At 49.3% G+C, this 16,332-nt stretch overlaps 1 protein-coding gene across 4 annotated transcripts in view; it reads right to left on the bottom strand.

Annotated features, from left to right (window-relative positions):
• Positions 1-16,332, bottom strand: part of arl13b (ADP-ribosylation factor-like 13b) — a 59,092-nt gene that overhangs the window by 2,941 nt on the left and 39,819 nt on the right. For 2 of the 4 annotated variants that reach the window (XM_078409152.1, XM_078409153.1), the window contains exons 8-10: positions 14,402-14,519; positions 3,632-3,857; positions 2,732-2,833 (exon numbers count right to left, since the gene is read on the bottom strand). In XM_078409152.1, coding sequence (XP_078265278.1) covers positions 2,732-2,833; positions 3,632-3,857; positions 14,402-14,519 — 446 coding nt within the window. Of the gene's footprint in view, positions 1-433; positions 817-1,536; positions 2,834-3,631; positions 3,858-14,401; positions 14,520-16,332 lie in introns of those variants that run through there. The other 2 variants (XR_013547895.1, XR_013547894.1) reach the window with 2 other exon arrangements.

Raw genomic sequence — 16,332 nt, 5'->3', positions numbered from 1 at the left:
GATGGAGTTGAAAGGGGAGGTGTTGCATCTCCTGCGGTTGAAGGGGAAAGCACCTGGGTTTGGGTGGGAAGGGACGAGTGGACCAGGGAGTTACGGAGGGAACGGTCTCTGCGGAAAGCAGAAAGGGGTGGAGATGGGAAGATGTGGCCAGTAGTGGGATCCCGTTGGAGGTGACGGAAATGTTGGAGGATAATTTGTTGGATACAACGGCTGATGGGGTGGAAGGTGAGGACAAGGAGGACTCTATCCTTGTTACGAATGGGGAGAGGGGAAGCAAGAGCAGAGCTGCGGGATATAGAGGAGACCCTAGTGAGAGCCTCATCTATAATGGAAGAGGGGAACCCCCGTTTCCTAAAGAATGAGGACATCTCTGTTGCCCTAGAATTAAACACCTCACCCTGGTTTAAAAGTTATAAAAAAGGGGACGTGCAGATCTTAACCTAGAACCTTTTAAATAGTGGTACACTTTTCTTAAATAGTGGTACGCCATTTGTTTTACTGAAATATCTATTTTATCTTTAGCAACTGCAGAACTCAAACTGAAGATTAAATATAATTTATTATATTAAAAGAATGGATAGGAAAGATTTATAGTGATTTGGGCTAAACACAGATATGTAGTTATTTCCTTTATCATGTATCTGTATACTACAGACGGCTTGCTTGTAATCATATTGTCTTTCTGCTCACTGATAGCATGCAACAAAAAAGCTTTTCACTGTACCTTGGTGCACATGACAATAAAGTAAACCAAGGACTAGTGTAGATGGGGCATCTTGGGTCAAAGGCCTGTTTCCATGCTGTATCACCCTAATACTGAAATGTATATTTTATCTTCAGTAGCTGCAGAACTCAAACTAAAGATTAACTATAATTATATTAAAAGACAACATTTATCATAAATCTATTATATGTTGCACTTAAATATTAATTTTACATCCTGCAGCTTCAGCAAATTAACTGATTAAGACTCATTTTTTCCCCCCCAGTTTTACATTAGCAAAGAAATGTTATCCATGGTTCAAGCGTATTGGGAGAATTCATTTATTGTTTGTTATTGCTGAGTTACAGGAACTAGGCACCTAGAAGGTAACTTAGGAGAATAGAAGCTTGGTACAGAACTTAAACACATTTCACGAATATATGCCATTGGTAAGGCTAGCTTCTTTGATTTCCCAGCTGACTTCAAAGGCACAAATATTTTAATTAATTTAATTCAATTAATGTTCGGACTGACCCTTTGCTGTAGCTCATGGAAGACAATTCCCTGCATATCTATTTCAAAATATATTGAGCAACTATTATCCACCTCCAATAAATTTAGCATGCATTGATAATTGTATAATAAGAGGGTAGTGGAGAAAGAAAGGTGAACATGAAGGGATAATATAAATAAACGATACTGACGTTTGATTCCCCTTTATTTACTTTGAAGTAGCAGTTCCTGGTGGCCTTTCTAATCTAAATTATTTTCACCATTTTAAGAAACTACAATTTAAAATCCCGACAGTGCCCGTGATGTGGCTGGGGTCTTACCTCCCACGCACTTGGAGGTGCTCCGCTTGTTCCAAGGTCAGGTGCTTGGGAGGCGCCATGGGGCACGTAGGCTGAGATGTGGTGGTCGTGTGAGGCGAGGGATGGCGTTTGCGGGTCGACGTGTTCTGGATTGATGTGTCGGCAAGAGTGGGCTGCTGGAGGCCTTGCAAAAGCCTCAATTAGGTCAGGCACCGCTCCAAATGGCCATGCATGTGGATCAGATGCAGCCTGCATCGGCACGGAGCGGCAGAGCAACGGTGGAGGGCATCGACACATCGCCTGGTCAGGCTGACCCCTGCAACTCCAACCCACTGCCCCCGCCTGCACAATGTGCCTTTATGGCCAAGTTAAGACTCTCACATTTTTAATAACTCTGAACTTGAAGGGCACAAGATGTCGCTGGAGACATGGCGACTCTCGTGTAGTGCCTCACTGTGATCTACTAATCTCACACTCCTGTACTTAAGTATGATTGTGCCCCATTTACAACAAGATTGTCACTGAACTGTATACAAAAAATGAATTTCACTCTACCCTAGGTACATGAGACAATAAAGTATTGAATCATTAAATGTGAGAAACAGAAGTGGCTTTCAAAATGATGTTCAATATTAAAAGCTCTCGAGCTTTCATTTGGACAGTAGAGTGCTACATTCCTTCTTTACCCCTACCCCATAACAAATGTGTTTAACATAAAAAGTTCTGCTAAGCTGCAAACACATAAATCACCTGCATACTAATTCTTCCAATTGTATGGGTAGAGAATGTATTCATGACGTACAATTTCTGGTATAGATCATTAAATAGGATTTTGAAATCGGAACCCTGTCTGAATTTTCCCCCCTCCCTATCTTATTACTCTTATTATTTGGTCCAAAGACACAAAGCAACTGGAGTTCTTCATGGTCTGCATGAATTTGAACCACCCAACAATAGATACAAACAGAAGTCAGGTTAATGTTTTTTTTTTAAAGAGAGGGGTGGAGAAAGGAAGAGTAAAGGTGGATTGACCAGTCTTATTAATACATAAAAATATAATTTTATTCACCAATTGCAAAGTATTATCTCATTTACTCTGAGCACACTATTCAATCCATTTGTTCTTTTTGGTGACTTCATTTCAAGTATTATGTTCAGTTCCCAATAAATTGCTGTTTCCTTATGGAAATGTCAGAACAAAAGGATTTTTATTTACCATGCACAAGGCGTGGAATTGGTTCGTCAGGTTCATCATTTACTTCGACTGGTTCTACCTTATTCCTTCTCCTCAAGTGCTTCTTCTTGAATTTTCTGAGCCCTGTTATTGTTGAAAATACAGGCTTTTAAACGTACAAAATATGAACATTTTTTAAACAGTGCATGTCCCACATTTCAACAGTCATTGCAAAGGGATAGAAACATAGATAATAGGTGCAGGAGTAGGCCATTCGGCCCTTCGGGCCGGAAAACCGCCATTCAATATGATCATGGCTGATCATCCAACTCAGTATCCCGTACCTGCCTTTTCTCCATACCCCCTGATCCCTTTAGCCACAAGGGCCACATCGAACTCCCTCTTAAATATAGCCAATGAACTGGCCTCAACTACCTTCTGTGGCAGAGAATTCCACAGATTCACCACTCTGTGTGGAAAAAAACGTTCTCATCTCGGTCCTAAAAGACTTCCCCCTTATCCTTAAACTGTGACCCCTTGTTCTGGACTTCCCCAACATCGGGAACAATCTTCCTGCATCTAGCCTGCCCAACCCCTTAAGAATTTTGTAAGTTTCTATAAGATCCCCCCTCAATCTTCTAAATTCCAGCGAGTACAAGCAGAGTCTATCCAGTTTTTCTTCATATGAAAGTCCTGCCATCCCAGGAATCAATCTGGTGAACCTTCTCTGTACTCCCTCTATGGCAAGAATGTCTTTCCTCAGATTAGGAGACCAAAACTGTACGCAATACTCCAGGTGTGGTCTCACCAATGCCCTGTACAACTGCAGCAGAACCTCCCTGCTCCTATACTCAAATCCCCTCGCTATGAATGCCAACATGCCATTCGTTGGTATTCTAAACAGTATTCATACTTTCTAAGCAACTCACTTTGTTTACTTACCACGCAATTTTGATTTTTGTTGCTTAGCTCCTTGTAAATCTTCAGTTAATTGTTCTTCATCTGCTGACTCGACATCTGATTTCACCTGGTGAAGGTTTTGAATACCATCCCCAGTATGCATTCCAATGGTCGTGGGCAATTCCTTTTCTGCTTCATTGTCTGATACATATTCTTCAGTAGACTTTTCTTTGTGCTTCCTTTTTCGCTTCTCTATCTTTCCTTCAATCTTACATCAAGAACAATAAACAGGCATGTGAGAGGCTTGCACAGCGGGGGTCAAAAAATTGGAGAGATGGGGGGGGGGAGAGAGAGGGGGGGAAGAGAGAGGGGGGGAAGAGAGAGGGGGGGAAGAGAGAGGGGGGGGGAGAGAGGGGGGGGAGAGAGAGGGGGGGGAGAGAGAGGGGGGGGAGAGAGAGGGGGGGGAGAGAGAGGGGCGGAGAGAGAGGGGGGGGAGAGAGAGGGGGGGAGAGAGAGGGGGGGAGAGAGAGGGGGGGAAGAGAGAGGGGGGGAAGAGAGAGGGGGGAAGAGAGAGGGGGGGAAGAGAGAGGGGGGGAAGAGAGAGGGGGGGAAGAGAGAGGGGGGGAAGAGAGAGGGGGGGAAGAGAGAGGGGGGGGAGAGAGGGGGGGGAAGAGAGAGGGGGGGAAGAGAGAGGGGGGGGAAGAGAGAGGGGGGAAGAGAGAGGGGGGAAGAGAGGGGGGGAAGAGAGGGGGGGAAGAGAGGGGGGGAAGAGAGGGGGGGAAGAGAGGGGGGGGAAGAGAGGGGGGGGAAGAGAGGGGGGGGAAGAGAGGGGGGGGGAAGAGAGGGGGGGGAAGAGAGGGGGGGGAAGAGGGGGGGGGGAGAGGGGGGGGAAGAGAGGGGGGGGAAGAGAGGGGGGGAAGAGAGGGGGGGGAAGAGAGAGGGGGGAAGAGAGAGGGGGAAGAGAGAGGGGGGAAGAGAGAGGGGAGAAGAGAGAGGGGAGAAGAGAGAGGGGAGAAGAGAGAGGGGAGAAGAGAGAGGGGGGGAGAGAGGGGGGGGAGAGAGGGGGGGGAAGAGAGAGGGGGGGAAGAGAGGGGGGGGAAGAGAGGGGGGGGAAGAGAGGGGGGGGAAGAGAGGGGGGGAAGAGAGGGGGGGAAGAGAGGGGGGGGAAGAGAGGGGGGGAAGAGAGGGGGGGGAAGAGAGGGGGGAAGAGAGGGGGGGAAGAGAGGGGGGGAAGAGAGGGGGGGAAGAGAGGGGGGGGAAGAGAGGGGGGGGAAGAGAGGGGGGGGGAGAGAGGGGGGGAAGAGAGGGGGGGAAGAGAGGGGGGGAAGAGAGGGGGGGGAAGAGAGGGGGGGGGAAGAGAGGGGGGGGGGAAGAGAGGGGGGGGAAGGGGGGGGGGGGAGAGGGGGGGGAGAGGGGGGGGAGAGAGGGGGGGGGGGAGAGGGGGGGGAGAGGGGGGGGAGAGGGGGGGGAGAGGGGGGGGGAAGAGGGGGGGGGAAGAGGGGGGGGGGAAGAGAGGGGGGGGAAGAGAGGGGGGGGAAGAGAGGGGGGGGAAGAGAGGGGGGGGGAGAGAGGGGGGGGGAAGAGAGGGGGGGAAGAGAGGGGGGGGGAAGAGAGGGGGGGGGAAGAGAGGGGGGGGGAAGAGAGGGGGGGGAAGAGAGGGGGGGAAGAGAGGGGGGGAAGAGAGGGGGGGAAGAGAGGGGGGGGAAGAGAGGGGGGGGAAGAGAGGGGGGGGAAGAGAGGGGGGGAAGAGAGGGGGGGAAGAGAGGGGGGGAAGAGAGGGGGGGGAAGAGAGGGGGGGAAGAGAGGGGGGGGAAGAGAGGGGGGGGAAGAGAGGGGGGGGAAGAGAGGGGGGGAAGAGAGGGGGGGGAAGAGAGGGGGGGAAGAGAGAGGGGGAAGAGAGAGGGGGGAAGAGAGAGGGGGAAGAGAGAGGGGGGAAGAGAGAGGGGAGAAGAGAGAGGGGAGAAGAGAGAGGGGAGAAGAGAGAGGGGAGAAGAGAGAGGGGAGAAGAGAGAGGGGAGAAGAGAGAGGGGAGAAGAGAGAGGGGGAAGAGAGGGGAAAAGAGAGAGGGAAGAAGGAGAGTGTCGGGTAGAGGGAGAGTGTCGGGGGTAGAGCGAGAGTCGGGGTCGAGGGAGAATTGGGGGAGCTGTAAGTGAGAGCGGGGAGGGGGAGGGTGTCAGAGGGTTCGGTGAATGAGCGCCGCCATTTGTGGGGGCTGCTCTCTCCCCTCTCCCCCCCCCCCCTTCTCTCTCTCCCAGTGCCAGAGAGATCTGCGCCACTCCTCCACTCTCTTCCCCGGCCTCGTCTCCCTTGAGCGCAGCGAAATAAGAACAAACACAAGTGTTGTAGTTGTTCAGAAGCACCGCATCCCCGGGGTGAGCGTCGGTGACGAGGAGGGATATATAGGCGACAAAGACAAACATGTCTAACAATGTTTCCTGACTTTTAATAAAAATACGCATTATAAACGATGAATAAATGCCACATTACTCTACATGAATTAATACTTTTATCATAAAAAGTGGATTTTCAAGGACCTCTGGTAAATCCAAGGACTTAAGGCCTTGAAAAAGTTTCAAATTCAAGGACTTTCAAGGACCGTACGAGCCCTGCCACCGATCGGCTGTGGAAGTCCCGATGAGGTCGAGATTGGCTGTCTTGCCCAGCCTAGGTGCCACATTTTCGGAGAGACTTCTAGGGCGCCGGGGGATTTCTCGTGGAACCCTAGTGTTCATTACAAGCCTGTACATAGTTTTTTTTTTCCTTTCTTTTTTTTGATCCGATTTCTCCGTTTATTTGGCTAAGTGAAAAACGCGGAAACCATGCAAAAAGCGCGGAAATGGATTTTAAAAATGCGAAAAAATCACATGCCTGAATAAAGAAAATTATTTTAATGCACAAAAACCCAACAAAAAAATGTGAATTATCCATAGCTGGCATGAAGAATTATAGGGAGTGTTAAAAAACCCATAAGTTGTCAGAAATACTTTTTGATTTGAAGAATGGGAGTATTTAGAACTAAGAGAACCAAGAAATTAATAAAGAAATGCCAGATGGAACAAAGGTGTTGTAAGATTTGAGAAGTTTTCCCTCATTTGGAAAGCAACACAATACCAAAGAGCTGCAGTTTGGACATTTTAAACGAGAGACTGGGGCTGATAGCGGAGAAAGGCTGCGGTCAGATTAACAAAGGATGTCACAATCCGTGGGTCCTAAAATGGCCGCAGGACCTCGTGACCAGCCACAAAAAGTAAAAACCTTACAACCCAGTCTCTAGGTTTCTGCAAAGCTACGGCCAGAACAAAGGATGGGTATTGGCCATGCAGAAACCTACGAAACCAGGTCGGAGTCCAGACACTGGGGCGCTGACATCAGCATACTCACAATGCCCCAAGCCGACCTAAACAGTTCATCTCAGTGAGGGGGCACAATAGCCCATAGAAAACTACCTGGTAGGTGATGGGAAACCAGTTAACACCCATCACCTCACAATGAAATCCCAATTTGCACCGTCTGGCCATCCCCGGTATCCCCGACCATAAGGCAGATCAGAAGAAAACCTCATACATATCTTTTTGAACAAAGAGATTCCAAGATCTGGCGGGAGATAGGACGGGTCAGAAACAGTATAACTGGCCACTACTTTTGGGTTTTAAACTCAAGAAGAAATACTGGAAGAAGAAGCTGAAGCTAGAAGAAAACCTGCAAGAAACGCAAGCAGGCAAGAAAACGAATGCAGGAGGAAGAAAAGACAGGCAAGAAAAACGGATGCAAGAGAGAGGAACAGGCACGCAACTCGAGGAGAAATACTGCCAAACGAACAGCCAGTAACCCCAGTAATAGCCCCATGGTGAGCATGCATTCCAAATCCTACATATCCTGGACATAGTTTAGTGGAGAGGGGAGGGTGGTTGTGAATAAACGTTGGGTGTGTACTAAAATTTGTGTTGGTCAAGGTTGCGATGCGTCGTGCGTTCCCCATCTTACAGTCGTGTATGTGTCTTGCAGAACTGTGTTTAAGAATTCATAAGTAAAAGGTATTCGTGTATGTGTCTTGCAGAACTGTGTTTAAGAATTCATAAGTAAAAGGTATTCGTGTATATGTCTTATAGAACCGTGTGTGTTTTATGATTCATAGTTATAAGTATTCGTGTGATTCGGTATGTGTTTCATAGACATGTATTATAGAACTGTATAAGTATTCATGGACAATAGTCCCAAGTGCTGAATAAAAGCCTTTTTCATTTAAACCCTGGTTTTAAAATCTGGTCTGGTTGAATTTTTTCTGCACTATAAGAGCTCCTGCATCTAAGCCCAGTGTTTAGAACCGTAAGGGGTGAGTGGGTCGAACCACTCACGGGGAACCAGTGTGCACGGCCTGGTCAAGGGATCAGAGCAAGGCACGGGGACCTTAGGTCGGGCGAAAGCTCGGCGCAGAAACCCCTTACAGATAATGGCGACCACGAAGGGACACTGGCAGCAGGATGATAGTGTACCAGAAAAGGATTTTAAAACTAGGGACATAATGGACGAGCGCATTGCGGACTATGTGTTTAGTAAGGTGAATATCACCAAACAATGGATGTGTGCGTTACTAGATGACAAGCGCCCACTGGATGCAGCGATCCGATGGACGGCCAGTAAAGCCCATAAGAAATCTGTAGAGAAGGCGGTCTGGCTGACCTGCTATAAAAAGCAGGTCCAGCTTTTGGACCGTGTGGTTGTGGCACAGGCAGCCCAGATCAGGGACCTTCAGGAGGAGGTAGAGGAGAAGGCTGCGGGTGGGAACCAGTTGATTGAGGCTCTGGACTCTTTAAACAAGGAGCGCCGGGTCGTGACCAACCGCCACGAAGCCAGGGTAGATCTGATGGAGTGCCAGATCACTGAGGCTATGCGCAGTAAGGGCAAGCTCAGGGAGCAGTGCGCTTCCCTGAGCCACCAGCTGGAGACCCAGGAAGAGAAACTTAAGGGAGTTAGGGCAGCCTACAAAATGGTTTTGGAGGACAGGTCGGAAGGGGCCGACCACGGGGCCTGCCTGCAGGAGATAGAGGGTCTGCGGGGTGCTTTAAATAAAGCAAGCGGGCTGGTCTGTTTGATGAACCCCCCCGCGGGCCAGTCACTAACGGGTGCGAAGGTCCCGGTTCCGATCCCTAGAAAGACCGTGGTGGTTTCAGCCCCCAAACTCCGCGATCCCCCTAGCTACGAGGCATCCTGGGAAAGGGGTAGTGTAGGGGAGAGAGAGAGAGAGGAGCTCCCGGTAGAATACTCGGCACCGGCACCCATGTGCCCGGTCCTGGAAACCCGACGGGGACCCCCCCTGGACAATGGGGACACAGGACCCATTCAGAGCGAGATCATGGTGCCCCACAGCTCCCAGCATTTAAGAGCTATAATCGGGCATGTTACAAAATTGTCCGGATCAGGGGACCCCTCAATACATTTCAGGGAGATCGAGCAAATCGCCGCAATCAACGGTTGCGACGAGGGAGAACGGGCAAAATTGTTGCTGTTCTCCCTGGACAGCTCGATCCTCCAATGCCTCTCAGATGAGAGTAAAAGAGGGACCAGGACCTACGATCTCCTGCGGGACGAGGTCCTGGAAGTCTTGGGGGTGGGCGATGAGGGTCCATTTGCCCGATTAGGGAAGACCCTCCAGATGGAGGGAGAACCCCCAAAGGTTTTTGCGGCGCGACTGTGGACAGTATACCAGAGCAGTTGCCCGCACGTCCCCGCGCGGGATGACCTGGCCGGGAATGGGAGAGCCCAGTGGCTCCGTTGCTTGGTGTCAAACAGCCTGGCAGCCGTCAGGGAGCAGGCGAAAGCCTGGTTTGATCCCACAAATAGCACGGAGGAGGCGGTTTTGAACCATCTCACGGTAGGGTATAGAAACACCCGGAGTACGTCTACCCGACTCGAAAAAGGGAAGGTGTACGTAGCGGAGGCTACTGCACTGGCCCAGAAGGAGTGGCGACAGGAGGGTAACCCTACCGCACAGTCCAAGTGTTTCAGGTGCGGAAAGGTGGGACACTGGCGGAAGGATTGCAGGGCCCACACCAAGGAAGATAGGTTTGGCACCACCCTGCGCGCCGAGGTCCCAGTTAAGCCCGAGATTATCGAAACGATGATCGAGGTGATGCAGTCCCTCATGGCCGCCCAGGGGAAGGTGGCAGTCGCTACCGGCTCCCCGGGTGTGAGGGGGGCACTGGACATTCCCCAATGACATCAGCCCACGCAGCCTGCCTATCTGTGTCCTCTCCGCTACGATGCGTGGAAGAGACCGCTTGTGGAGATGGTAGTGGAGAGGCAAAGGGGCAGTTATCTGTTGGACACGGGGGCTTCATGCACCGTGGTCCACACAGAGGAACCCTTTGACTCTCCCCTGTCCACGGGGGTCCCTTTCGCACTGGCGGGGTTCACAGGGAAGGAACAGGCTGGCGCGCGTTCACAGCCAAGGATGAGGCAGGTCACGCAGACAGGCAAGGTTGCCTGCGTGAGGGGGGAGGACATTCTCCAGGAATGGAGGGTCTCCCGTTTTGGGTGGGATTCAGGTGAGGAAGAGCCTTATCAGCTCGACCAGGGGCTGGATCCCATTACGGTGGAAGAGGAGTCGGAGGGGGACGACAGTAACGTCCCCGACTCAAGCACCAGGAAGGCGGGGGTAGCGAGCGAAGGCTCACTACCTGTAGATACAGGTAGAGTGAGGCCGGATGCCGCGGGTATACCCAGCACCAAGGGGGCAGAGCTGGATGAGGCGGGGCCAGGGTCGGCAGCTGCGGGGGGTACCCGAGCTGCGGCACGGCAGGAACCGGTCCTCAGCCAGGCTGTCCAGGGGGCAGTGTCTAAGGTGATCCTCCGTAGGTCCAGCAGGAAACCCCAACTTAGGAAGTTTTGGCCAGAGGTCAATCACGCCCCGAGGTACGGGAGCCAAGTAGGGAGGAGGGAGCTTACGTCCCGGAGGGGACCTAGCCCCCGCCAGGCAGCGACAGGCTGCGGAGGATCAAAGGTGGGAGACAGCGTGGTGCAGCCGCAGGAGACGACCCGCTGCAGCCCTGACAGGGATTAGCTGAGCCGCCCTGGGAAGGCGGCACTGTATTATATTTTAGGTAAATTTAGATAAGGATAAGCTATTATAGATATGGATATTTTAGGTAATATAGATAAGGATAGGTATTTTAGATAAGTTTAAGTATTTTAGATAAGTTTTGTGGGGATAGTTAGCGTTTAAATAAAGTTGATGCGTCCAGGATGTGTGGGTGTGGGGTGCAGGCTGGGGGTCAAGAGACCCGCCCGCAGAGGCGTTTAACAAAGCCAAGCGCTCCCCAAGAGGCTGGCTATACCATTCTTCTTTATCTGTTTTCTGGAGTGGAAGGAGGCACTCGTATGGTGGATCTTTGCCACGGCGATCGGATGTGGGTGGACCTATCGGGGCCGCACCAAGGACATCATCGTCTACGGCTGCTCCGGGGACACGGCTCCCATCGCGACCGATGGGACTGGAAGGAGAGAAGCGGAGGAGACCGCAGTTTACTTCCATGAAGGCCGGTGGCCGGGGTGGCTGGGATCGAACTCTTCAGAGTACTCCAGCGCCCCAGGTTTTGCTTATCGGGACGCTTCATTATTGTGCCCGAGAGTCAAGATCATCGCCCAAAGGGTAAGCGCCACCGTTGGCAAAAGGATCTGCCTGGTATGCACGGGGAAGGTCCCCGCGAGCAGGCGGTGGTGGCTGAGGAAAACGAGCAGGACAATGGCCAACTCCACTGTTGAGTGGGAGAGACTTAACAACAACACTCACAGAACTATTTCTGGGACTAAAGAACAGTTGAGTGTGTGTTGGGACAAATGGTGGGAACCGGATGAGGGGATGTGTATGTGTATGTGTATGTGGGGTCCAAGGTATCGTTGCCCCACGGGCAACAGCATATTTTTCCAGAGACAGTGGCAGGATGACGGTAAGGGGATGAGGTGGGATGTTAGCTCACGGGCTTGTGGGGTCCCCCTTTCCCCAATCCCGGTAAACGCCACTGAACTCATCACACGGCCACGCATGACACCTCCCACAGTTCCGCTGGCAGTAGCACAGGAGGGTGAGTGCCCAAAAACCACTAAGGGGCCCGGGAATGGCCTGGTACTGATACCGACTGACCAGGTATTGTACCAGGGGGTGCACTACGCGGTAGCCTCAGTGATTTTAAACCTCACCGAGGTGCGGATGCCGGAGTGGTGCCCCAGGGAAACTGAAAGACTAACCGGGTACATCAAGGGGAATGGAGAGACCGTTACGTGCGGGTGGGCGAGCAGGACCCAGCCGCAAGCTGCTAGGAGGACGTGCCCCCCTCCACACCGAGTAGACTGTGTTTTATATTGTCCCCTTTAAAATTTGTATAAACTGTGTTTTTTTGTATTGTTTTCTTCAAATTTGTATCAAGAGTGATTGTGAAGAAATGTACAAAATGTATCGTTTTGCTGTTGTGTTGTTTTCGTGTCCTACATTACAGCTGACACCAGTAGGAGGATGGCGGAGGCATCGGCCTGGGACAAGGTGTAGGTGTATATGTCTGACATGAAAATGTACATACTTGTAATATAGTTTTGCCCGGGACACGGGCAGTAAATGTCAGCCTAAGATGGGGACTGTACGTTCGCAATGAAACACTAGTTTAGTTAAAACCTCAGGGGTCTGGATATGGAGAATCGGGAAAACATTGCTCAACCACATTATTTAATTGATTCGATAAGCTGGGGTTATGCAAATCAACAGGAGGGACTGTAAGATTTGAGAAGTTTTCCCTCATTTGGAAAGCAACACAATACCAAAGAGCTGCAGTTTGGACATTTTAAACGAGAGACTGGGGCTGATAGCGGAGAAAGGCTGCGGTCAGATTAACAAAGGATGTCACAATCCGTGGGTCCTAAAATGGCCGCAGGACCTCGTGACCAGCCACAAAAAGTAAAAACCTTACAACCCAGTCTCTAGGTTTCTGCAAAGCTACGGCCAGAACAAAGGATGGGTATTGGCCATGCAGAAACCTACGAAACCAGGTCGGAGTCCAGACACTGGGGCGCTGACATCAGCATACTCACAATGCCCCAAGCCGACCTAAACAGTTCATCTCAGTGAGGGGGCACAATAGCCCATAGAAAACTACCTGGTAGGTGATGGGAAACCAGTTAACACCCATCACCTCACAATGAAATCCCAATTTGCACCGTCTGGCCATCCCCGGTATCCCCGACCATAAGGCAGATCAGAAGAAAACCTCATACATATCTTTTTGAACAAAGAGATTCCAAGATCTGGCGGGAGATAGGACGGGTCAGAAACAGTATAACTGGCCACTACTTTTGGGTTTTAAACTCAAGAAGAAATACTGGAAGAAGAAGCTGAAGCTAGAAGAAAACCTGCAAGAAACGCAAGCAGGCAAGAAAACGAATGCAGGAGGAAGAAAAGACAGGCAAGAAAAACGGATGCAAGAGAGAGGAACAGGCACGCAACTCGAGGAGAAATACTGCCAAACGAACAGCCAGTAACCCCAGTAATAGCCCCATGGTGAGCATGCATTCCAAATCCTACATATCCTGGACATAGTTTAGTGGAGAGTGGTTGTGAATAAACGTTGGGTGTGTACTAAAATTTGTGTTGGTCAAGGTTGCGATGCGTCGTGCGTTCCCCATCTTACAGTCGTGTATGTGTCTTGCAGAACTGTGTTTAAGAATTCATAAGTAAAAGGTATTCGTGTATGTGTCTTGCAGAACTGTGTTTAAGAATTCATAAGTAAAAGGTATTCGTGTATATGTCTTATAGAACCGTGTGTGTTTTATGATTCATAGTTATAAGTATTCGTGTGATTCGGTATGTGTTTCATAGACATGTATTATAGAACTGTATAAGTATTCATGGACAATAGTCCCAAGTGCTGAATAAAAGCCTTTTTCATTTAAACCCTGGTTTTAAAATCTGGTCTGGTTGAATTTTTTCTGCACTATAAGAGCTCCTGCATCTAAGCCCAGTGTTTAGAACCGTAAGGGGTGAGTGGGTCGAACCACTCACGGGGAACCAGTGTGCACGGCCTGGTCAAGGGATCAGAGCAAGGCACGGGGACCTTAGGTCGGGCGAAAGCTCGGCGCAGAAACCCCTTACAGTGTGCAAAATCACGAGGGGAATAGATAGGATGAATGCACAGCCTTTTACCCCAAGTAGGGGAAATCAAGAACCAGAGGACATAGATTTAAGGTGAGAGGGGCAATATTCAAGAGGAACCAGGTCAACTTTTTCCACACACAGGGTGGTGCGTACATAGAAGGAGCTGCCGGAGGAGATAGTTAAAACAGGTACAATAACAGCATTTAAAAAACACTTGGACAGGCACATATGGATAGGAAAGATTTGAAGAGATATGGGCCAAATGTGAGCAAATGGGACTAGAATAAATCTTGGTTGGCACAGATAAGGTGGGCCGAAAGGCTTGTTTCCATACTGTATGCCTCGAATGGTGTGAACATAAAATGGACTGCTGGAGGAAAATGCTAAAAATGGCACGTCTGGGCCCTTACATGCAGAGACAGTAGAATTAAAGATGGAGAATGGCAGATAAGTTAAATTACATCAACATTAACTGAAAACTTCAGTTTAGATATGAATGTTATTCCAATGGCATGATGTTTTTATTTATTTATTTATTTTTATTTATAATGAATGATCTCTTGCTATCCATGTTGCTGCTGTAACATTGTAAATTTCCCCGGTGTGGGACGAATAAAGGAATATATTATTATTATTATTATTAAAACAGTTTGTGCATATATATCACTACCCACCAAGTTAATTACTTTGGATATGGGTTGAAAGGGGTTTCTGTTTTGGTCATGTTCATCACTATCTTCCTGATTTGAAGAGTGTTCCGGATATGAACATTCTGCCTTTTCTCTGCGTTCTCTACAAAGACATAAATATACATATTTTTAATAATTTTAATATTTTAAATAATTAATTCAGTCAATATTTATGCTGGCAATGCCATCACTGATTACCCATACTTCAGTTTAGCAATTGACACAGCTGAACCTCTTATAAGTTGGTGGGTCTCAAAAGAAAGACACCCAAGAATGCATATGCATGACCTCCCAACAACTACGTCTTACTGTGCAAACTTTCAAATTGTCAAAAACACGGTGTTTTGATTCAAACAGCATACTTGTAACAACCCAAACTCTTGCTCTCAGGATTATTGGTGCAGTGGTACCCAGCACTAGTGCTCACACAGTCAAAATAGTGCCTTATATAATGACAAAGTCATGTACGAGAAGCATTAAAATGAGGATTGACTAAAATAAAAATCTGAAGAGATGTGTAAATGTGACCCGGATTTGTTTTTGAACAATAAATGTTGTTATTTTATCTTTAAATATTACTCAAGGCATATAATTTACACATACCACTGGAACCTTTCTGTATTTTATTTTAAAACATATAAAGGTTGAATTTTAACTTCATAACACTTTTGGAGCAAAGGAGGGTACTGTCAGTGAGCGTATGCCAGGGTGTGTGATTTAGTCGAGTGGCTTTTAAAGCAACTACAACAGAACCATTTTTTTCCATTTTCCTGTCAAATCAGATTGAATGGGTGTCGTGGCGAGGAGTCGAGTAGGTGTGCCAAGGCTGAGTCGCAAGCTAAACAGGACCAGTGGATGAGATGGGAGAGTGTGGAAAAGCGGAAGATCAGCTGGAAGGACATGTGGGAGATGGAGGCGAGCAGAATGTTTCCTCATTCGGGCAACCTATGATGTCCTTCCAAGCCCAAAAAATCTCAACCAATGGCTGGGCGAAGATCCATCATGCCCCCTGTGTTCAACACCAGCCACGCTTAAGCACATCCTCACTGGGTGTAAAGTAAGCCTCTCCCAAGGACGGTACACCTGGAGACATAATCAAGTGCTCAAATGCCTGGCAGCGACTATGGAAAGCAGGAGAACAACCAACAATGCCCTGCCCTGCCGCCCAGAACAACCAACCCAGTTATGCCAATTGCCTTTGTTCGGGAGGGGGAACAAAAGCAACGGAAAATTCTACCAAGGATAAGGTTTGGACAGCTGGAGGCAGCCCGAAATTGGCAGATGCTGGTGGATGTGGACCAACGGCTTTACAGTTCCATCAGAGATAGCCATCACCAACTTGAGGCCTGATCGACATGTCCTCTGGTTGAACTCTCAGCGCATGGTGTATTTTGTGGAGCTCACAGTCCCTTGGGAGGATGCTGTGCAGGAAGCCTTCGAAAGAAAGAATCTGCGATATACAGAGCTTGCAGCGGAGGCAGAACAGCGGGGCTGGAGAGCAAAGATCTGCCCGGTAGAAGTTGGATGTCGAGGATTTGTGGCAACATCTACCGATGAAGGACCTGGGGATCAGCGGACAAGCCCTACGCCAGGCTATCAAGGAAACATCACGGGTGGCAGAGCGGAGTAGCCAGTGGCTCTGGCTGAAGAGGAAATACCCCATCTGGTCTCCCAAATAAGCCGGCTAGGCAGATGCAGAGGGGGGTGGTTCTGGGACGCCAGAACGCACTGCTGAGCCTACTGGAGACGTCGTGGGTCCAATCAGCGAAACGTCAATGAAAGTATGTGCCCACTTGATAACCCCAATGACGTGTCTGCCTAGCCTTTCTCAACATCGGAGGAGCATAGGTGAGTGCATAAGGCTCCCATCACCACCGGGAGCAAGTTAACATTTGGCACTTTGGATTTCTAACATC

Source organism: Rhinoraja longicauda, chromosome 12, assembly GCF_053455715.1.
Source record: "Rhinoraja longicauda isolate Sanriku21f chromosome 12, sRhiLon1.1, whole genome shotgun sequence".
In the NCBI taxonomy this organism is placed as follows: domain Eukaryota; kingdom Metazoa; phylum Chordata; class Chondrichthyes; order Rajiformes; family Arhynchobatidae; genus Rhinoraja; species Rhinoraja longicauda.
Note: the sequence above shows the minus strand (reverse complement) of the source record. Positions and strands in the feature narration are given on the sequence as shown.